Genomic DNA, 22,764 nt, shown 5'->3' on the forward strand with positions numbered 1-22,764 from the left:
ATAAGGCCTAAAAACTTAATATTACTAAATTAAGTAATTATAATATAAATAAAGTTAAATTATAAAGTAAAAGGTTAGTAATTACTTTATTAGTAATATAAATATAATAAGAAGATAAATTAACTAATAGTCTCCTAGTTATGCAGATTTAACTAAAGAAGCTTATATAGCCTTATCTGCATAACCGGTTATGCGAATAGTACGTGACCCTAAATGCATAACCGGTTGTACGGGTATGAGCCGCCTACACCCATAGTGACTGCCTGACCATTGTATGTATTGGAGAGCCATAAGTTCAGCTTGTATGTTAGGTATGAAGTGCCGGTCGGAGCTGCCATTCCAGGATATCCTCTTCCCAGAAATTCGTTGTGGTTACCTAGGTAGTCTTGATGCGTACCTACCTACTCTGTAGGTTAGTAGGCAATTAGTGGTGGTGATAATGCACTGGCCATTAATTCGCTCCTTCCTTGCGAATATTTTCTTGTAAGCTCTTCGCAAGAGCCACCCATGGCACTAATTGTAAGCTCACACAGTTAAAGGATCTTTCCCAAAGTAACACAAACTCTGAACTTGTTCCTGTACCTACCTAGGTACCTACTCTCTATCAGTGGATGTCTTCCTACCTGCCTTGTACCTAGGCCGCCTTTGTCACCACGCATCAGTCAAGATTGACCATCTTTGTCTTGTCACACCATTTATATCCGATCCCATCCATACTTTACTTACTTACTTACATCATGCCCAACAGTATCTTTGGTGCCTGGCAGGCGAGGTTCAAGAAAAAGATCCGACCTCAGCCTCAGCCTCAGCCTCCGCTTCCGCTTCCGTTCCCTGAGCTTGCCAAGCCTCACAACAAGATTAGCAGCTAGAGACTGCCACTGAATCGCCGCCGGACTCGTCTCGATAGATCTGAAGGAACCAATTCTAGTGGGCCTAGCGAGAATACGTCAACACGGCGCAGAAGTCAAAGATCAAATTCTCAGAATTCGTCGTATTCTCATCTTGCGCGTTGGTTGAAGCCGAAACGACGAAAGACTGCTTCCTCTTCGACGAACTTCGAGAAACTGCCAGTATTTGAAGTTCCAGGAGTTCCTCATCTCCTTAACACAGGTGGGTGGGCTAATAAGTACTCGCTTGCGGCGTACCTGACTATATTTTAGCGGAAGATCTCAGCAGCGCATTTCAATACTCCAGAGAGAGATGGACTCGCAATGGGAGTTCCTCAAGTAACCATACACTATTTCCGCCTGGGTCACACACTCATATCTCTGAATTAGCCAAGCCGTTCCTGCAGGACTCTGAATTCGCGCGCCTTTCACCAGTAATCGACAAAGGTCCACCTCAGCTAGATCCTCTTCCTGACATGTCTAGCTGTAGCCTGGGAAGATCACCTACTCTACGAGCTTGCATAGAAGCGGCACCGGATGATAAGCGTCTGGAAGATAAATCGCTGCGCTCCACTACTAAGAGTGATCGCATCACAACTCGTCCCAAGGCCTCGGCAGCACTTACACTACAGCATGTAGGGCGTAAGACACTATCCATCAGGAGGCCCTTGTCCTCTTGCGATTTAGTTGCTCCTACGACACCTACGACACTAGTCGGCTCCCTTGAGGGCAGTTTTAACAAATCTGGAGGCTATAGCCCCCCGCAAAGAGGACAGATTCCGCCAAACTGGACTCAGGGTAATTCGGATAAATTACTATCAATGCAAGATTATCCAATGCAAGAGCCTGGCCAGTGCTCACCATCGCGGTGGGCCTCGCCCATCACGTTTCAACCACCCACAAATGTACCCGAGAGTTCTTGCTTGGCTATCAAAGAAGGCGATCAGCCGGCAGCCACGGATTCATCAACACCGAATACGCAACCACAGCTCTCAGATAGATCATCCAGCCAAGGTAGCAGGTCAATGTATCCCACCGTGGCCTCGGATCTTTATCTTGAATCGTTGTCTCAATTCGGACTTAAGTGAAGTTGCGGGGCTTGATCGCTGCCATGGTATTTTATTGTGTCAGATGGGCCTAACAAGTAGTTATAAAGCTGGCTATACGGAGTAGAATAGAAGGTATTCAACTAGCAGCAGAGACTGGCTATCTCGTTTCCTTATTCTTAACCGAGATTAAAATAGAGCACAATGGATAGTCATGAGAGCAACCTTCTATGCTCAAGCTTGTGATATGACAAATATTCAACAGGACCAAGGTTTCAATTGTATAAGTGATGTATTGTACATGCAGAGAAATGTCATCGCCCAACAAAACGCCGCCATATGCTGTATCAGTACACCTTTGCATTCATTTTTACGTCTAAATCGTACATGCATCAGTTTATTTTTACACGAGCCTTGCCCATTGAAAGCTCTTATTCAAAGACCCAAGCGCAACACGACACTCCACTACGCAGGAGCCTTAACGTCGCGGGCTGCCAAAGCGACCGTCGGCCTTCCTGTCGTCACGAGTCGCGTCCCAGCTAGGATGAGGGCCCCGATAGCCAACATAGTCGGGTTTCCTCACTGGCCGCGTGCCGTCTTTCCGCTGGCGCAGGTCTTTTTCTGGTGTTCGCGTTCTGGGTGACGGCTGGCTGTCTGTAAGGTATGGTTTGAACGAGTAGGGGGCACGCCTTGGAGGCTGTGATTCGGACCTTGAGCTTTCTTCGCGTCGATAGCCATCACCTGGACCACCATCACGATGCGACTGCCCTCGGCCTGTGTGCTTTGGGGGTCGGGGCTTTCCTGCTTGAGTGGTGTCCCAAAAGTTGGCCGTATTCATGGCCTCATTGTGCGTAGACATATCTTCCTCGGCTGTGCCACGACCCTTCGTCTTGCGCAAGTTGGGTTCTATTTCCTCCCGGTTGGCATAAAAGGCCTGAATCTCGCGATTGATGCGCCCCCCGACAGGGCGTATTCTCTTGAGGTCTTCCTCGGGCAGCATTTCCTGCTGAATGACCTTGTTGAATGATCCATACATGATCCGTGCGAGAGCAATTACCTCGCGTTGATCATTGTAAAGAACCTTCTTTTGTTCCTTGGTCTCAGCTTTAACTCGTTTGAAGTAGTGATCGTGCAGTTTGCGGTAGGGCACCCACAGACGATCAAGCGCATCGGTGATTTGAACGCCATAGGCTCGTTTGGCGCCAGCCACGTCCCCTTCCTTAGCACGAGCACGCAAGTGATAGTGCGTAGACTGAGAAACGCTGAGGTACAGGCGCATGAGATGCGCGTCGGGCAACTCTAGGTGATTCATCATGCTGTCGAGCGCGCGGTTGGCATTCTTGATGACATTTGGGTTGATGTTATCACGGACACACGTTTCAAAGGCTATGCGATAGAAGTATGGTCCAGTGATACTCGCCGGTATTATGTCCAGAATCTCAGTAGCATGGCTGCTTGCTTTAGCTTGCTTGAGAATGCTAAAGAGGCGCAACCAGCAATCCCGGTCAGGCTCGAGGTTATATTCGCGAATAATGAAATTCCAGTATTTGATGCCCAAGCTGTTGAGCTTCGTCTGCAACACAACCTTCAATATTAGAGACAAGGCATTGTTCCCAGGACTGACAAAGACACCATTTTTATCCTTCTTAACCACTTGACCGGTGTGAGGATTTGTCTTGCGAGCTTCCTCAGCTGACATTTCTTTGACTTTGGACAAGTTGGGTATGTTCATTGTCTGTTCAATGAGATCAAGAACCTCCTTCTTCTCACTGGTGTCGTTTGAGATGATCATCATACGACCCATTGAGCAGACAAGCTCCTCGTCAATGATCAGACGTCCTTGCCTCCATTTACTCATAACTTCTGACCAGATGGCTTTGGCGCGCTGAGTACCTTTTTTGAGATTGAACTCCTTCTGTTCAGGCGTCAGTTTTTCCAAGCCATCAAGCGTGTTGAATCGTATGGCATTGAGAATGGTAGTATAGGTGTAGGAAGTTGGAGCTCGAGTTGACTCGTTGAGAGTGTCGACGATGGAGAACATGGAGTCCAGATCTCCCGCTCGGCTGCACACGCTAAGCACAGCATTCAGATGAGTACTGTTTGGTTCTAGGCGAGAGTCCTTAAAAAGGGCGTTGTAGTGCTTTACAGCCTCAAAGACGGCGGTTTTAGGGTGGTTCGACTTGGCGAGACCACGGAACAGGGTTGTGTAGGTTTGCGCGTTGGGGAACTGAGCGCGCTTTTTCATCTTCAGATGATGTTAGTATTACAGATGAGATAAGAGCATGAGTGAGGGCTGCATCTCAAGCCTACCTCGTTGAATAGCTTGATGGCTGCCTTGACTTGTTGCTGGTCGAGCAGATAGTCCAACAGGAAATTCCATGACACGACCAATTGCATGTCTTTACTGCCCTTTTGAACCAAAAGATGGGCTTGGTCGAATTTCTTTGCCTCAAGCGCTCTTCTGACATATTCTGCAACTTTCCAAGGGTCATTGTTCAGATATTGTAGCTCCTTGTTAGCTGCCCGTTCCATTCTAAGGTTTTCCTTCTTCTTCCATATTGCCTCGTCAGCCGGGGCGTCGAGGCTTTTTGGAGCATCCTTCGTGATAGCATCAGCTACAGAGTTTGCGTCTTGAGCTGTAGTCGTCTCCTCGGTAGACGGTGTCGTCGTCGAGTTGAATATGCGCTGTGAGAGCTGAAACGAACGGGGTTGAAAAGCAGAAACAGGCCGAATCTCTAATCTCTTGCGCGGCGCGAAATGTAGAGCTCTCCGAAGGCACGCGCCTCCGTGCAATAACCTATCAGCCATATGAGAGTTGTTGCTTGATTACAGGTGCCTATTTAGGTTGATCACGAAATTCCAGATAGGTAGTTAGACCCAAAAGTAGAGGTGAACCACCTAGGTACTAGGAAAAAAAAGACTCTTATCTTATCAGCTGAACGAGGGGCCTTGCATGAGATGCGCTTACATAAGGTAGGTAGGTACCTTGAGGTATTGTACCTAACGCCATACCTAGAACCACCCCCTCCCTACCCCTGCAGGTCACTAACAACACTCTCCCATTTCTAATTGGAGACGCGCTTCGCGGTCGTGGTTCAGTCTAGCCAACGTTTCTTTTCTTTTAACCTTTATAAGGAGGGACAAGACAAAACAAGCGAATTGTTTGACCGTCCAAGTATCATCAGTCATCCCTTGTCCTTCCATCTTACTATACTCATCCATTTCTGCGGTTCACCGATTTTCCTTCATACCGCCTCCATCATGGCCAAGGTTGCTACAGATTTCGAAAAGATCATCAACGAGGGTAAGCAAAAATCAATGTTCCCAAGTCCCTCATGCCCTTCCCTAACATCGTCTTCCAGGGCGTGAGCGAAAGAAGAACGAAGCCCTCGCCGATCGCATCTTCTCAAAGAACCGTCGCCAAAGCGCACCCTCCAAACTCAAGTCCGCCCCCAGCCAATCACTAGCAAGCCGTGTCGGCGTTAAGAAGGTAGCTACAGCAAAAGACAGGAAGCAATTAGTTGAAGCCAACATGTACAGCAGCGAACTTCCATCGGCACCCGCTCGACCCAGCCCGCACCTGGCAATGTCAACGGAGAATGGACACACGATCTGCACCACTCCGTCTCAGGAGACCTAGGCTCCCGCATCTCAGCTCCCAATGCTGCTCATAAGAGAGCCAACAACCGCCGCGCTGCTCGTCTCTCCGCTGCCGTGGATCGCATGGACACTTCTAGCGACGCGCCACAACAAGTCAACATCGTAAAAGGCAAGGGTGGCGCTGGCAGTGGCATGGGGATGACAATTCGGGGTCTCGCAGGCCCCTTCACTCTTATGGCACAAAACTTTGCCCCCGGCACCACAGCCGCTGATATCGAGAGCGCTATGACTCCCATCGGAGGCGAGATTCTGAGCTGTCGCATTGTCAAGTCAGCCCCGTTTCTCCTCTTCGAGCTAGCCTTTGCATCGCGCGAGGGTGGTGAGCGAGTAATTGAGACCTTCAATGATAAGACCGTGAGTCCACCGGGACCAATTTCCATTAAGAACTCTTGCTAAAAACCTACAGGCTGATGGTAGAATCATCAAGGTCTACCCTAAGCTCGGAGCCCCTTCAAGCAATGCGATTACGGCCAGCAATGCGCCAAGAAACGCCCCAAGCGGTCCCCGTGGCACCCGCGGAAACAAACCCAACGCCAACGACAACATTGTTGATGGCTCGATGGGTTTCCCTGATTTAATGGACACAACCACCACAAACGGCACATCAAGGAACAATCAGCTGTACAGCGATAAAATCGTGAGCGGCAACCGACGAGGTCGAGGTGGTCAAAGAGGTCGCGCCGGGCGATGATGAAATACCACCTGTTTCTTGTTTTTCCTTAATCGCATTTGACGATTACTTCGCAAACTTTTTGGGCTATGGTTTCTAGATAACAGACTGGGAGGTACTTGTCAGCATTGAAGAAGCCGCGCATTTTCACGGTGAACCACAACAATGGGAGCAGTGGGTGTACGAAATTTTGTACTGGGCGTTCGGGGTTCACACGTCCAAAATGGGCCATTAAAGCTAATCATCTTTTCTCTCTGATTACATTTCGGTTACCCCTAAAAATGGGAACCTGCTACGGCCATGTGGAAGCGGCTCACTGTCCGAGCTCTCGACAACGGTATCACCTAAGGATGGAGAACCATTCGCATTGATCAATGGTAATTCATGATTTTATACCTCGATTCGTCCGCCCAGAAATGACCCCTTTGAAGCCGCCCACACCCAAATCATACCAATACAACTACAAGATGGGAATTGTAACCCAAAAGCCTTACCCCATGATATACCAAGCGCGGTCCCGTCCGTCATCATACACCAACAAGTCGAGACAAGCATAACAATATCTACAGCCAGGCTACACTAGGCATGAATACCATCCAGCCGAGATTTGGCAACTCTGTACCATATTGAATTCCTGACCAGTAACCCCGCCCCTCCAAGTGCTATACTGACGACAGGAAAAATAACGAGAGAGAAAAATTAGGCCGCCCCGAGAGTAAACTCATAACTTCCGCGGCCGTTTCTGAGGCGTGCCTCATCGTGTCGAGACAAAGAAATTCTGTAAACAAATAACCACCCCTTTCATCATGGATCAGTGCAATCTGGCTCAACCTATTCCTGTGATAAATGCTTGGAGCATTGCAATCGAGTCTGAATATCATTGCTTCGAGTTCATTGAGACCTTGACGCTGAAGTTCCCTTTTCCTGACCATGAACTGGAGCCACGCCTCCTCTTAACCAATTCCGACCAAGTCGACTGGACAATTCCGAGCACGCACATATGGCATGGGGCGTCTCTTGCTTCGTTGGCGCTTGGGTTTCGAAGGGAGGAGGACGGACTCCTAGTACATTAGAACCACCATGGAGTTTTGCTTCGTTACCAACCATGAATTCCGACCTATTGCACGCTATGACGCGGAGACTTCGGCGGCAGGGCTTCGTTTATCGAGTGAAGTCGCTCGTATCACAGATTGGCGCGGACATCTGGTCCCTCGTTAGGTTAGGCCACTTCAATGCCAGGTGTTCTGGTTTCCCATAAAACCTTCTTCCAGAGTGCGCTCCTCCAAGTTGCGTATGAAGTCCCTGTTGCCTCGACCACCCTGCTGCACGCGGCTACCTCTTCGACCTGCTGCCGTGCGGTTATCGATGCTGCCAGACGCCATGCTTTCTCCAGTGGGTGGGTAATACGCCGGGCTAGGCTGTAAACGAATCGGCTGACTGGGGTCGAGATGGCTCGCTACTCGTTGGATGGCAGCGGGGATACCGCTCTGTTGCTGCTCCATGGTTGAAGCCCGTTGGCGTGCTGGCCTCATACCACCTTGTTGATGCTGATACATGTTGGGTTGGGGCATTTGTGCATATTGCCCCTGAGGCATCTGCTGAGGCGGTTGGGGCATGACCATTTGTCCATACTGCCCATGTTGTTGTTGCTGGCCGTACGCCGATGGCATGTTGGCGTGGTTGCCTCCGGGAGAATACATTGAGTTGTTGCCGTACATCTGCGGTTGCGCATGACCTTGAGGCGCGTACTGGTTGGCATAAGGGGTGGGAGCAGCTGAAGCAGCCTGTTGTTGTGCTTGGTGTTGGGCCTGATGTTGAGCTGCCGCCGCTTGAGCCCGCTGCTTGCTAAGTGCCTCGGCCTGTTGCTGTTGCTGGGTGCCAGGTGCTGGAGACCTATTCAGCGAGCTAGACTTGAGGTTCATGGGTGGTATAAAAGGTCCAGTGAACTTCTGTTGTGTGATGAACGGATGAAGCTTGGCTTGCTGGGGAGACCACCTCTCGAGAGGGTTGATTGTAAGAAGGCCGCGGACAAAGTCAATGAACGCGATGCGGTTGTTCATTTCTGTCACCGTTAGCACGAGTGTACATGACATTACTGCCAGTTCTGGTCTTACCTCTATCTATCTCACTCTGCTTCATGTTCTTCCTAGGCATGGGGTAGGACTTGATAATCTCGGGAAGGGTGTTGGCCTGGAAGTACTTCTTGCTAGGCTGTTCTTTGGTGCCACGTTCTCGGGCATATTGTTCCATGGGTTTGAGCTGGTATGTCCGTCTTCCGAACTCATCTTGTCGCTTTTCGAAAAAGTCGCCCGCCTGCTTGCCCATCTCGATCATCCAGTTCGGGGGGTTGCCTAGCATTTCAACGATTCGCGAGACCTGGTTATACTCAGAAGATCCTGGGAACAAGGGAAGTCCCAGGAACAGCTCCACCACAATGCATCCAAGGGACCACATATCGATGGCCGAAGAGTAGGGGAGACCAAGTAAAACCTCGGGAGATCTGTAAAATCGAGATTGGATATAAGTATACACTGTTTGTCGCTCGTCGCAGGCTGAACCGAAATCAATAATCTTGATGATGGGACTTTCGAGATTCTTGAGAAGAATGTTCTCCGGCTTCAAATCGCAATGTATCAGACGAGCCTTATTAAGCAGTGCGAGACCGTTGAGAAGCTGTTGAGCAAACACGCGAACCAAAGTAGTGCTGAGTCCTCTAAACTGGTTCTGCTTGATAAGCTCGTAAAGATTGACGCTAAGGAGCTCAAAAACCAAGCAAAGATGTTGGCGATGAATGAAAGTGTCTTTAAGCCGCAACAAATGATGGTCGTCGTTCTTGTCAAGCTTCGTGTTGAGCTACTTCTTGTTAGTGCCAACCTTAGAGTATGGAATTGATGATCGTACCAAATCGAGGACCGAAACCTCCATCATGCTCTGATTGAAGTAGGCAGTACGGTTCTTGATGACCTTGACAGCCACTACTTCTTGTGTCTTGAGATTCTGACATTTCACGACTTGACCAAAAGTACCCTGCCCCAAGACATCCAGAATGAGGTAACGGTTTCTAGAGAGTATGTTAGATTCATAAGCAGCCCACTTCGATTTTATACAACATACTTGTGGCCAGCCTCTTCGGACCCAAGGATGTCGTTGACGTAGAGGATGTAGTCACTGTCTTCGTTGTCATAGCCATCGTTCTTGGTGCCCTTGCTGGGCTTGGTCAAGACTCTGCGAGGATTGCGCGACGACTCATATTTGAAGCTGGGGTTGCAGATGCGATAAGTAGCAGGCAATTGAACAGTAAGAGCTTGGAGAGGCTGATCATATAGTAAGCAAAATTGTCTCGAAAGTTGTAGAGGCTTGAAAACATACGCTGATGAAACCGCCTTCAGGGTTGGCGCGGCGGAACGGAGGCTGTAAATTGACCTTGGGTTGCAGATCTGCGGGCGAGGAGAGTTGCTTGAACTCGGGTACTGGGCCCCTTGTCACTTGCTGGGGCACAGGCCTTCTCGGAGACTTGGGGTCCAGGTTAAAAGCAGCATCGAGATTGCCGACAGCTGAAGAGGGATAATTTTCCTGGTGACCGGCGGACGGGTAAGGGTTGATAGGAGGAAGATGCTGGCCTTGCTGGTGTTGGCGGGCGCCGGGGAAATATGGAGATTGAGAATAATCAGGTTGGCGTGTAGGTGACTGTCGCTGGGAGGTCGGGCTTGTGAATTGGCTGTTTGAAGCCGACTTGGGCGCGTAAGGTGAAGTGGGGGAAAGGGCCTCCATGGGCGAGTATCGTTGAGCGACGGAAGAAGACTCTTGAGGCGAGTGAAGGTTGACAGGGCGGCTGCCCGACATGTGAGTTTGATGAAGGGGCCTCATGGGGTACTTGATACCAGCATGAGCATCATGAGCATCGTGCATAGCGACGTCACCGTTGCCGTCGCGCATCTGCGAAGGTGAGATTGGAGAGGCGGCTGAGTTGGGGTTACCAACAGGAGCAGAAGCAAGCGGAGCAGCAGTAGAATGGACGGGGGCGCCGCCGTGGAACTGGTCGTATTTATATCCGCCTTGAGGCGGGGGCTGGCTGGTGTAGTCTCGAGGGGCTTGGGTATTGCCGTTGTGTCGTCTCGAGGAGCCAGGCGAGTTCGCGGAGGGATATTGCTGCCACTGAGGGTCCATTGCGCTGACTGACTGCTGCGGGAGCTGAATCGAGCAGCTTAGGGCGACAGCGTCAGGTTGATCGCCGCGATTTGGTAGAGGCGGTCGGTGGCCAGCAGTGAAATCGTTGTTGTTGTTGTTGTGGTTGTCGCGAGTGGAGATGCGTAATGCGTGGTTATCGGGCGTAGACGATGATGTCGACGGCCGATGAGATCCCAGAGACGGAGGGGAGGACGAAGGATGGGAGTGAGAAAAATGAGAGTAAGAGGAGAAGGGTCTGGATGGTGTAGTGTAGCGTCGAGTTGCTAGCTGCTAGCTACAATCCAATGCAGAGAGCACAGAGAAAATGGATGGGATGTGATGGTTGGCTGGTTGCTGGTTGGGCCGGGTGCAGTGTGGTCGCTCGCCAAGTTGGAGATGGATCGAGTTGGGTCTCGTTGCGCAGGTCCTGTCCTGTTCTGTCCTGTCCTGTTCTGTCCTGTCCTGTAGGAACGGGTTAGGCAATATTGCGGTAGAACGGACTAACCCAGGCCGTCCTAAGAGAACTAAGGGAAGCTACTCTGTACAGCGTGTGTATTGAGAAGAGCAACAATGGACACGCCAGGCTCTCAAAATACCGTGCCGTCGTCTCGTACCGTACCGTAAAGAGAGATGAGGGGGCAGGACGTATTGGGCAGACAGTGGAGGCCCAAGCCAAGACCCTGGGGGTGGATATGGGTAGCCAAGTCAAACAAAACAAGGTCAGTTAAAGTATCTGTAGATGGGAGGTAATGGTTCGGTAGAGGACTCAAGCGTTGAAGCGAGAATTAAGAAAAGTAAAGAAAATGAGGAGGAAGTTTGTTGTATAGGAAGGGATGCTCTAGATTCTGGTCTTAAGAGCGTTGATGAATGAAGCCATTCATTATATGGATGGTGAGTTTGTGGGAGGGAGGTTGGGTTGAGGACTGTCTGCAGATGGATGGATGCCAGAGGAATAAGAGAGGGCAACAGTCAAGAAGGTTGATATCACCTCAATTACCTTAGGTACATTGCAACAAACCCACCTGCCTCCAGTCAGCGAGATATAATTAAAGCCCGTTGGCCAAGGTATAGTACCTAGTATCTTCTCAATTGCAAGTCAATTAGAATTCAGCGCAGTTCACCAACACATAAAAGCTAAGGTAGTCATATCAATGCCTTGATTGCGCATGATTTAACTTTCATGCTGTTATCCTTGAATGCTCACGTCAACACGAGGGACGAGCCGAGTTCAGACGTCGAGACTTCCGCAGCAACGATATAGGCATCAAGTATCAGCAACTCAACGCTATGAACATAAAACTTTCAATATGCAGTAAAATAAAAGAACTGACAACTGAGCTACGCAATTACATTGAGCCTGTAAGGTACCTAGTTAAGTGCCCGTAGAAATCCGACTCCCAAGTTTATTCGCTCGGCTCTTTGCCAGCCTACAGCACAAAGTCAAAAAGAAGTCCACCACTAGTAGGTACTGCTACCAACCTTGGTACCCAAGCAGTCAAGGCACTGAAGGCCATAAGTAAGTACCTAGATACCTCGGGTAGACGAAATGGAAACGTGCTAGATTTGCGATGCTCTAGGCTTGTTTCCGAGTCTTAGCTGCTCTGCCCTGCCACAACAACAGGGGGGTACGCCGCAGTGGACAGGTTGTGATGATTCCCCTTCGATCAACTGTCAAATCACCACTGACTTTTACTCAACAATGCAGATATTCTGTTGTTCTACACGCAATCAGAGTTGATCCGATTTACAACGTGGCAAAGTAAGGGTACTTTTTAACAGTATGTATGTACATGCAGTATCTTGTTGCCATTGATCAGCGGAGTCATTGTCAGCCCTTCTGGTACTACATACATATATGTACGCACGCACCAGACTTTAGCTTCTACCTCAGTCGGTCAGCTTACGACCTCAATTTCCCAATACAAATATATTCCATTGGCAGTATCGTCGGCTTGCCTTAAGTACGAGGTATGTGATCATCATCAACATGGGTTCTCTCATAATCTACAGCCCAATATCCGTATTACTGTCCATGCTGCCATGCCACATAGGGATATTAGCTACCTGGCTAGCCAATTAATCCACCATGTCAAAAATGACGTCCTCTTCAGGGTCCTGAGGAGTTACCACGGAATATAAAATCAGGTTTCACATTATAAACGGCTCCCGGCCCTTCTCACCGTATCTGGGAGGACAAGACGGTAGCCTGTAGGTATCAAATCCCAGAGCCTTGCCCCGTTTATTTCGTTGGCGTTTCATGGGCTTACCATCCATCCAATCTGAAGCTACGTGGCTCCTGTGTCTATTTACACCTTTACTGGGGTTCACTGGTGCCAAATATCGACACGTAGACCTGTTGCTATGCCAGTTCATACCTAGGTATGTTATGTAGAAACCTCACTTCTCAGCTTGGGCATCATTATCGAGATGGGGACTTTGAAGACTGGCAACATCTCGGCAGAACAGTTGGATTGTGGTGTCACCCTACGCCATTTGTATCAGAGAAAGGCCGAGGGTACCACGTCCGATAGTTGAGTGAGATTGTCTTATTGTTTAATCCATCCATTTCATCAACTGCCGCCATCTTGCCACCTAATTTCCTTCGAGAATCTTGTGCATCTCAAATAACATTCGCCGAAGCCCCCAACTTGCGCATCCCCAACATCTTCCACTTCCTCACCTTTTGTCATTAATCTTACAGAGTCGTCAAGTCGTTGTTTCATCATATCGTGCGCGAGAATTATTAATGAAAAAAGGAGAAAGAAGAAAAATGTCCCGTTAAGAAAGAAAAAGGTCGCCGCTAAATACATAGATGAGAATCCATGGAATGGAACTGCCACCCCCTCGCCAACCACTGAAATATCAATCAGATGCTCCATGAGATACAAGAATGGATGAAACGCTCATGATGTCGTCAGATAGGGAATTTTGAATGCCAGACTGGCTCCTGACTTAATGCAACAAAGTCAAGGTAAAGAAATGTTGGTGGTATCCTAGAATCAGCGCTCGTACAGAGAGAGATAGAGATTGAGATTGAGAGAGATTTGAGAAACATGTGGCGCTCCCTGACTTTTATCGACGAAACAGGAATAGAAGAGAAGAGAAGAGAGATATGCATACATCAGTTTGTAAGCAAGAGAGGAAGATTGCCCCTTTAACCCCATAACACGGAACGGGGGTATCACAGGCCTGAACTGTAATAATGCTTGAGGATACTGAGAAAAGAGTAATGGAAGCAACAGAAGCAAGCACGAGAGAGAAATACATAGAAACGTGAGAAAGAAGAAAGGGGAATCAAAGAAAGGGGAATCATGAAAAGCGGACAAAGAGAAACCCGTCCCGGGGCATGATCAAGTGGTAGACACCTCCGCCCTCATACCACCATGTCCAGCTTTCGTCCAGCTTTTTGGTTTGTCTTGCTCTGGTTTGGTCGTTGCCCCCTAGGCCTGATAACCACCAAATCCATTGTTGAAGTTCTGTCCAGGGCGAGGCTGGGCCCATTCAGCATTGGGAGGCTGTTGGCCCCTACCATAGCCGCCCGCGCTTTGAGGAGCAGCATATCCCATAGGGGATCCAGCATAACCGGCCGGGGATCCAGTTTGTGGTCCACCGTAGTTTCCAGGCTGTCCGCCGTACTGGGCTAAGTCATTGTCAGCTACTACTACGATCAAGCTTTGCTCACATTGAACTTACCACCGTACTGAGGATAGTACGTAGGCGTGCCTGGGAAACCAGGAGCTTGAGCACTCTGTGGGCTGTAAGGCTGAGCAGGGTCAAAGGCTCCTTGAGCACTGGGCGTCTTGTCCTTGCCCCACTGTGGTCAATTGTCAGCTGCCATCTCTCAATTGCAACATGGGTAAAACATACACTGCACTTGAGGGGTCGTCCGTTAACATTATACCCGTTCATCTGGCAGATCGCCATAGCCGCGTTCTCGTGGGTATCCATCTTAATGAAAGCAAACCCTCGATCAGCCTGGAATCGAGACTCGACAACGAAACCGAAGTTCTGGAACAGAGGAACCACATCATTGGGAGTTGTGTAAGGAGTAAGGTTGCCGACATAGACAGTTGTCTGCCAGCTGGGAGTTTGAGTCAGAATAACCTCGTAACTAGCGACGCCATGTGCTGGGAATTGGTGGTGCCCGTAAGGGGTGGTAGGCGTCATGCCCATCGCCTGCATAGCTTGCTGCTGGGCCATTGAAGGTTGGCCCTTCTGGTTTGCCCAGTTGCATCGAATGGCTCGCGAGCCGAGCCACTCGCCGTCCATGGAGCTCAGAGCCTTTTCGGCCTCAGGGCGGTCGCGGAAGGCAACAAAACCGTAACCTCGAGATCGGCCAGTCTTCATATCCCACATGACACGAGCCTCTGAAACGGAACCAAAAGCAGAGAAAGCTTGAAGGAGGACCTCATCGTTGACTTCGTTGGACAAATCACCGACAAAGATGTGGAAATGATTCGAGGTGTCCTCCTTGCTTGTAGTGTTTGACTGATAGGCCCAGTTGACTCGAATTTCCTAAGCTACGGTTAGCGGGCGACGTTCGAGGTGTTGTTGGATTTCGTTGAGGGGCAATGTACCGATTGGTGAACTCGTCGTCCATTGAGGGTCTGCATAGCACGCTCAGCGGCACCAGGGTCGTCATACTCGACAAAGCCATAATTATAACCACGCGCCTGTGAAGCATTGTTAGCCCACCCACCATACTACGTCCACAAAATCTCTTAGGGTTGTAGCAAGACCTACATTCTTGTCGGGAATGATCTTGACGTTCTGAACATGACCCGTAGTCTCGAAGATCTGACGCAAGACTTCCTCAGTTACACGCTGGTCCAGACCACCAATGTAGAGGGCACGCTTGTTGGGCTCAGGGGCAGCACGACGGAAGCCACCTGCACTGGTAGGCGACATGATGCCTCCTTGATCGGCAGCGGATCTGGGGGAGGTGATGGCAGTCGGGATCGGGTTGGTATTCTGAGGGATATGCAGAGGCGGAGGGGCCATAGGCTGTCCATTCTGCCCAGCTTCGAAGCCAGGGGCGCCAGCACCAGCCTGAGGGGGGGGAGGCAGCTGGCCTGGGTTGGAGGGCGTTCCAGAATCGGCCATGTTGTATGATATGGTGTCTGGGGTGATGATCAAGAAGGATGAGTAACGGCAGGATAGGACGACAGAGCAGAGGTAGAAGAGGAATTGGAGGCTACCTATGAGCTGCGTTGTACTGAAATCGGTCGGTCGAGGTGGAGAGTCGGCGGTCGGTGACAATATGTACCTCTACCTCCTAGCGTTTGACAGGACAGGGGTCCAACTGGACGAGTAGACAACCCGAAGCTAAGAGCGACACGGGTGGGCACAGGGAGAGGGGCCCGCGTCTGGGTCTGGTCTGACAACGGGGTCCAGACGAAAGCTTTGGGACTGGGGTGGGAGGTTGCAGTGGAAACTCCAACTTCTGAAATCTCCTAGAAGCGGCTGACAGCGACGCGAACGAAGGCGCAAGCTTTCGGAGAGGAGCGACCGAATTGTTGCTTGCGTGCGGTCTGGCACTGTAACACAGGCGCGGAACGAGACGGTGGCCTTGGCTTGATCGTGGCCGGTTGTGAGACCTGGGGGAGGGGGTTTTAATTTGATGAAGATGAGAGATGGTCGACAGGCTGAAAGAAGGCGTGCAGATGGTGTTTTTCCGCAGCCAGGGCTGGCGCGCACGAGAATCGAAGACCGGCAAAGAGACGTAGAAAAGGCAGAAACCGACTCAAATGAAGAGACAAGTTGAGAGCAACAAGAGAGGAGATGGCGTGACAGAAGAGAGTTAACTATGGTAGAGAAACAGCGCGAGACGATGGTGGAAGTCGATGATATGAAAAGGAAATTGAACGGAGGAACCGAAAGGAACCGTAAAAGCCCAAAGGAAACCTGATACAAGGACCACTCCAACGAGATTATGACTACCTTATGAATGCTTGAGAGGAGAGAAGTAAAAAAAGAAGCTGACGAGAAGCGGATGATGGAGGGGCATACATAAGGTAGCCTTACATATATGGACGGATATCGCCTTGTACCTCTTACTGGACAGTTCATCGTACAGTACCTAAGGTAAGGTACCTTAGGTAGGTGGGCTAAGGCGAGCGGGCGGTGGTTGGTCGGTACCTAGGGTACAGAGAGGTACAAGTAAAGTAAGGTACATGCATACATACATACTTGCTTTCCCTTACCGACTATCGAAGCCCAACAGACCATGCAGGTATATTGATCAGCAATTGGTTGTCTGTTGTTCTAGACGCCTGATTTGACCAAAGTGTCAGGGTTGAGAGAGAGTGAAGGAAGAGGGGAATGAACAAACTGCATTGGGCCATTGGAGAAGCGGGAAGAGAGTTTGCATGGGATGAGCTGGGACATCAAGTAGCTTATATCATATCACATAAGTTATCACATATGACTATTTTGGCGTGGGTTATCCTTCTAACGTTAGGTGTAGTTCGATGTTTGGAGGTGAACTTGGCCCTACAACTTGTCTCTGCTACAGCGGCCCATCCATTTAGTGCGTACTGACATTGTAAAGCATTGGCATCTTTCCCTGGAATTGAATACATGGGGGTATAAAGTTTATATAAAGACGTCAAAGGCAGACTTGGCTGGAGACCAAAAACAAGAGTAAAATTGAGCTTTGCAAAAGCCAGAGAGCATGATTTGAGGGTAAAGGTGTGTAAGTGGTTAAACTGGGGTCATTTCCTTCAACGTACCTAGTATGTACATGAACGGATGGCGATAGCCCAGGAACGACCGATCAGGACTCCAACGCTCAAAGGTCTCAATCATATGGTTCGTGCACGGATTTTCAGGCCCTGAGTTTCGAAACTACCAACTTCCAGTCGTCAGTGAGTCGTTTGGTTGGTTGCTCACTGTTGTCCTGGTCAGTGAGTCCATCCAACTCAAACCCTTAGGTAGGTAGTGAGGTGCACGTGATGTGGTTCCTGGACGCGCCTAACACTCAACTTAACCTGGGGCTGAACTGGGTCCAGCAAGGAGTACACCTCTTGGGCTCTCCCTCCCTGGCTTTGTTCAGCAACGACGATATCTGACCGTTCTTTGAAGCTAAACTTACATAGGTACCTAACTTCTCATATTTTGTTTGAACGGCTTCTCAGTATCTATCAGAATACCAGAACTGTCGCCGGGCTCAGCCATGGCTCCCCAACCTCACCAGGAGCCGGACCCGCTCGATGTCTTGCAGAATATGGTCAACGATGTCGTAAGTGTCACCTCCATCCTTCTAATGACTTGTCCAAATTTCTGACGCCTTATTACAGCTGGTACATACTGGGAAGGCCCTCAGAGCTTCCCGCAAGGATGCTCAAGGTAGTACGCAGTCTACTCAGTCAACCCTCAAGTCCAAGCTGCCCGAGTCTATTGACGGTTTCCGGGAAGCCTTACACAAGCTCGAGTGGGATATTGTAAGTCGCCTCGAGCATCGCCTCAACCACTCAAATCTCACATTACCTTAGATCGATGCCAAGTCTGTTCTCATGCGTGATGTCAAGCGCCTGCAAGAACAGAAACAGCAGCAGATTCAGCAAAGTCAACCTACTCCTGTATCCCAACCGCAACCAGTTGAACCTCAGTCCAAATCTCCCATGGTCATCGACCTTGAATCATCACCTCCCCCTCCCCCTCAGGATCAGCATATGACAGAGATTAAGACCAACAAACCAGTCGCCCCCTTTCCCGACATGGGCATGGGGCTTCCCGATATCGGCCAACCTATCAGTGTGCCGAATGATGAGACCATCTCATCTGTAATCCCAAGTACTAGGCCTGAACAAACCAACTCAAAGACAATTTCTCCTGCTGCCCCGACTTCAGCTCCAGCTGCCACCGCTCCGATGGCTCCTATGCCGATCATGGAGCACAAGGCTGTGGACAACCAAAACAATAACGTGACAGACCTTACCGGCGACGGGCCGCATTCAGAACTCAACTTTACAAATATGCAGTTCACGCTGGCTCTGACAAACAACGACTCGCAAAACACTTCTAATTCTCAGGAACCTGCTTTTGACCTTGCAACTTTTGCTCCCCCAGAGGGTAATGATGATATACTAGGTCTGGACGACATCCTGCCCACCAACAACGCTTCTCAGACAAATGGCATCTCGCAACTGCCTGCTGGATCTGCCGATAACGTATCCAAGCGAGATCTGCCAATGGATACAGACAATCTGGGAGCCTCACAGGAAATGTCAAACAATAACTATGATTCTGTTTTTGATGACGAGATTTTCGGTGGTCTCGGCACAGGCGACGGTCTCGCCGATGGAACTGACGACATTACTTTTGAATCCCTGATGAACGATCGGGACGATGACAACCTAAACTATGGCGAATTCGATGACACTTTTCTCCTCGAGAGTATATAGCGACGTTGCGCATAAAGCCGTTCCACAACAAAGATTCAGTGGTTTTTATACGTTCGCATACAGTTGTCTCGCACATCGTCCACGAAACTCGGCCATCTATCTCTATGGGACTCCGACACTCATTGTCCAGCTATTTTATTTTTTTATTTTTTTCCCGAGCGGGGGGGGGGGGACTTCATGCCAAGATCACTTTGTCTTGGCCAATACCAACAGGAACCAGGCAAACCTGCACCAGCAGTCGTCAGTCAACATGGCATGATCAAGGTCAACGATAATGGATGTGTTCGAAAAGCTTGGCATCTTCGATTTTCGATTTCATTTTGTTTTCGGCGTTTTTTAATGGTTCAGAATGCATCGGTAGACATGGACAGGTGTTCGGGTTTTGGGTTAAGCTCACAATGGTGTACTCGACTCAAGAATATTGGTTGAATATGGAAGATTTCTACAGGATGGTGCTAAGGACCACGGATATCATGTTCTATGTACATAACAAAATAGGAGGCTTTCGCTAAAGGAACAGGCGCTGAGAAACATATGCAACTCGTCAAGAAGCTCCCCTCCTCTTTCTTCTCTTCTATCAAGCAACATATTCGCCATGAACAATGACCAAGAAATACAAAGAAAACACAGCACGGCCGCTGGCGCATGACAAAGAAAACCGACAAAGGAAACGTTGATCATCATGATTCATCCTGGGTGCATTTACACCATTGGGTCTCGTGAGGCCGAGATCCCGTGAGGTCTGTTTGTGTGCTTAGGTCATGTGGCTGTCGCGGCAGCGCGAGCCTCAAGTTCACGACGTTTAGCAAGCAAGCTCTTGAAAGCGCCAATGCAGCGAACAAGGGCATCTTCATCGTGGGCGCAGAAGCGGTAGCTCTTTTCTTCAGTGATAACCTGGAGGCAATGCTTCTTGCTCTTGCTGAGAGGGTCCAGATCGACTACATTTACGACTGCGGAGAGCGGTAAAATCCACCGAGCCGTGTATTCAGACTCGTCCTTGTAGAGAATGAGGTTGCGTGGGCGAAGAACAGCCCACATATCCTTCCACTGGCGCATGCCACGTCGGTGACGCAAGAGGTAGAGCCGGCCTTGCCATATGACACGGTCGGGGTCTTGCTCAACATTGGACACGCTCGTTTGGCTCGCGGATCGGATACCTTGGCCTAATGGGCGAGCCGCTGGGGGTAGTTTGCCAGGCGATTGAACGGCCAAACTATCATAGGACGAGTCCTGAGGTCGGAAAGCTTCATTGTCGGAAAGGTCGGAGTGAGATGCGAACTCCGCACCCGATAGTCCCGAGGACTCTAGTATCGATGACCTTCTCCTACTCCCTGCCGAGGTGACATATCTGGGAGCAGAAGATGCCATTGGTTCCGGAGAGCTGGAAAGGAAGCGCTCATGCTCATTTGGTCGGTTGTTGCTGATAGAAACCGGCCTGATGCCATTGCCAGCCTGTTGAGAGGCACGTGGGCTAGCAAGGAACATCTCGTCCTCCTCTTCATCGATACGCGCATCCCTTCGGATCAAGTCCATCCATTCCTGAGCATCTTCGGCAGAATTCGCTTGAAAGTGGTAGTTGCGAGAAGGGGAAAAGAGGCCAAAAACATGCTCGCGCTTATGCTTGGGGTCTTTCAATTCGGCGACGGCTGTAAGCTCGGATAAGTAAAGCTGGTGTCGTAGTCGAGACTCGCTCTCGTTTTTGTACAAAGAGAGGGTGTTGGGTCGCAAGACAAGGTAAACAGGCTTCCATTTCTAGAAAGGAGTCAGTACGGGACAAGAGCCGGGAGCCGTGATATAATGCTTCAAAAAGAATAAGTGACGGCGGATGCTAACCTTTGTCTTTTGTGTACGCTTCTGAACATAGCCGCTCTTCAACACGCGGTCAAAGTCAAAACAACCGTCATTATTGACAGGAGAAAAGGCAGCTTCGAGGTGAGATTGGCTGCGAGGACGAGCAGGAACGTCGAGTTTGGTATTAAGAGAAGATGTATTGACCGGATGCGCGGCCCTTTCAACGAGAGTTCCGGCCATTGTTTACTATGTTTCGGCGAACGGTATCGAATTCGAGAATGATGATGGTGGTGGTGGTGGTGATATCACGAACATTGACGGTTCGTGAAGGAGAAGGGGAAGTGTTCGATTCGAAGATTTGCGCGGCAATGAAACAATCGGACTAGTCTACCGGGACAAGCGTCTGGGGGTTGATGGCAGACAAGAAGTAGAGGCCTCGTTGTGAAATTTGAGAAAACGATGGGCCTCTCGATTGTCGAAAGGCTGGTGTTATAAGCAGGGGTTGGAAACCAGGATATAATAATGCTTGTAGGAGAGTGGAAGTCGAGACGATGGGGTTTGCGGCCGTGGAACGTTATGCTTATACGGAGTTTAGGTGGTGAGACTTTAGGAGATGAGTCTGGAACTGGTGGTGGCAGTGAAGTTTGTGGTTGTCTTGTTAGGTTGGATCGGATCGGATTGGATGTTGTTGATTGTTGTGATGAAATGCCGGGCGTAGTATGTAGGTATTGGATGCAGGCAGATGCTGCAGACTGTGGAGAAGGATAAAGACAAAGAAAGAGGAACGAGAGACGAGAGACGATGGAATTATGAAAGAGCACAAGGTTTGAATGACGATTGAAAGGACGGAGACACAAAGCTGAAGAAAGGGAAAGGGTGTTTTGATTTGATCGGCAACGGAGAGGAACGAAGATTGTCGCAGACCAGACGGAAGCCCAGTCAAGAGGGGGGACCCGACTGGATACCTAGAGTCACTAACTTAACAGGTCACTAAGTACCTAGTTCACTTAGTACTAAACTCAGAGCTAAGCAATAAGCCAAGTCGCAGATCTGCAGGCCCTGTACTTTTTCGGTACAAGGCGCAACAAGCGAAACTGCCGCTAAATCGCAGTGACGGCTTAGGTATTTCTAGTTGAGTGCCAAGTATCGGGTGCCCTGCATGTTGAGTTTGCCCGTGGGCGTTTCAGGCGTTTTGAAGAAGCGATGTTGTCGAATCAGTTGGTGTTTCTTTGAGATGCACTGCTCGCGGCCAAAACAATGCGGCGTCAAAGATTCACCGTGGTAGGCAGCTTTTGTTGATAAACTGAATTTATAAATAAAGCGGTCAAAGAGGAAGTCAACGTGCTACGCTTTGCCTGTTGGTATAGCTACTAACGTACCTACCTACATAGTACTTTGTTTGGACTTGAAAACGGCGGACACCATCAACAGTAAAAGACCTTTTCGCATTCGGAATTGGACTTGATGGGCCAAGGAATGAAAGAGGGGGTTCACTCTGATTAAGGTTCTCTTTACCTGTTGATCCCTCTTCCTCCAGCCAGAACGGGATTACATCAGGTGGCGGAAGCATCATGGGAGGTTCGAGACCCTTGAACAAATGCGTACGTACGTATAGAGCACAGGTAAACGTGTGCACGCCTCGTTGAGACTACGAATTAAGCTATCTAGGTACCTAGGCTATCTATCAGTCTTACGTATCGCCTGACGTTACCACCCTCCATCACCATCACCAGGCAGAGAGATTGACTATTTGTGAAAGATGGCAGTGGGCAGTGTCTCTTTGGTCATCTTGAGTGAATGATCAAATCGATACTGGCTGTGCAAACAAGGCAGCTGAGTTGAACCGCCCGCATATTCCGCAGCCGAAAACGAGCACGAAAGTGGCTTATTCCTATTCTGTGACTGAATCTGACGATTTCAGCTCTTGCAACTCTTTTTGTTGGGAGGGGAGTTTCTCCTCATCATCAGCCCGCATATGCAGCGTTTAGCCAAGAGCTGTCATCTCGAGTGGTAACAAACTGCTCTAAACTGACTTGATATAATAATCGAGGCCCGGCCTGGTCAGGCCAAGACCACCTAGGGGGTCGATCGCTTAATCTGATACAGGGCGCTTCGACAAGAGTCCACAATGTGAGACG

General features: G+C 49.6%; 6 protein-coding genes across 6 annotated transcripts; 2 read left to right on the forward strand and 4 right to left on the reverse strand.

Moving 5' to 3' along the window:
* Nucleotides 1-2,411: 2,411 nt before the first annotated feature.
* On the reverse strand, nucleotides 2,412-4,741 carry FSUBG_13520 (Pentatricopeptide repeat-containing protein; the record flags this gene model as incomplete). Its single annotated transcript, XM_036678421.1, has 2 exons — nucleotides 2,412-4,178; nucleotides 4,244-4,741. 2 exons carry the CDS (start codon nucleotides 4,739-4,741, stop codon nucleotides 2,412-2,414), a joined length of 2,265 nt encoding a protein of 754 aa, XP_036531007.1.
* Nucleotides 4,742-5,194: 453 nt separating this feature from the next.
* On the forward strand, nucleotides 5,195-6,284 carry FSUBG_13521 (uncharacterized protein; the record flags this gene model as incomplete). Its single annotated transcript, XM_036678422.1, has 4 exons — nucleotides 5,195-5,237; nucleotides 5,296-5,423; nucleotides 5,474-5,947; nucleotides 6,000-6,284. 4 exons carry the CDS (start codon nucleotides 5,195-5,197, stop codon nucleotides 6,282-6,284), a joined length of 930 nt encoding a protein of 309 aa, XP_036531008.1.
* Nucleotides 6,285-7,492: 1,208 nt separating this feature from the next.
* Nucleotides 7,493-11,438, reverse strand: FSUBG_13522 (CMGC DYRK YAK kinase; the record flags this gene model as incomplete). Its single annotated transcript, XM_036678423.1, has 7 exons — nucleotides 7,493-8,325; nucleotides 8,378-9,116; nucleotides 9,165-9,324; nucleotides 9,378-9,577; nucleotides 9,633-10,686; nucleotides 10,749-10,892; nucleotides 11,428-11,438. 7 exons carry the CDS (start codon nucleotides 11,436-11,438, stop codon nucleotides 7,493-7,495), a joined length of 3,141 nt encoding a protein of 1,046 aa, XP_036531009.1.
* Nucleotides 11,439-13,870: 2,432 nt separating this feature from the next.
* FSUBG_13523 (nuclear and cytoplasmic polyadenylated RNA-binding pub1) lies at nucleotides 13,871-15,533 on the reverse strand (the record flags this gene model as incomplete). The annotated part of the gene is made up of 5 exons (XM_036678424.1): nucleotides 13,871-14,070; nucleotides 14,124-14,244; nucleotides 14,298-14,945; nucleotides 15,008-15,103; nucleotides 15,174-15,533. The coding sequence occupies 5 exons, from the start codon at nucleotides 15,531-15,533 to the stop codon at nucleotides 13,871-13,873; spliced, it is 1,425 nt and encodes a 474-aa protein (XP_036531010.1).
* A 2,071-nt stretch (nucleotides 15,534-17,604) lies between these two features.
* Nucleotides 17,605-18,835, forward strand: FSUBG_13524 (uncharacterized protein; the record flags this gene model as incomplete). The annotated part of the gene is made up of 3 exons (XM_036678425.1): nucleotides 17,605-17,670; nucleotides 17,729-17,872; nucleotides 17,924-18,835. 3 exons carry the CDS (start codon nucleotides 17,605-17,607, stop codon nucleotides 18,833-18,835), a joined length of 1,122 nt encoding a protein of 373 aa, XP_036531011.1.
* A 759-nt stretch (nucleotides 18,836-19,594) lies between these two features.
* FSUBG_13525 (ph domain protein) lies at nucleotides 19,595-20,866 on the reverse strand (the record flags this gene model as incomplete). The annotated part of the gene is made up of 2 exons (XM_036678426.1): nucleotides 19,595-20,587; nucleotides 20,669-20,866. 2 exons carry the CDS (start codon nucleotides 20,864-20,866, stop codon nucleotides 19,595-19,597), a joined length of 1,191 nt encoding a protein of 396 aa, XP_036531012.1.
* Between the last annotated feature and the right edge of the window lie 1,898 nt (nucleotides 20,867-22,764).

The sequence above is a fragment of the Fusarium subglutinans genome, assembly GCF_013396075.1.
Source record: "Fusarium subglutinans strain NRRL 66333 chromosome Unknown NRRL66333_c0000352, whole genome shotgun sequence".
NCBI classification, from domain to species: Eukaryota; Fungi; Ascomycota; class Sordariomycetes; order Hypocreales; family Nectriaceae; genus Fusarium; species Fusarium subglutinans.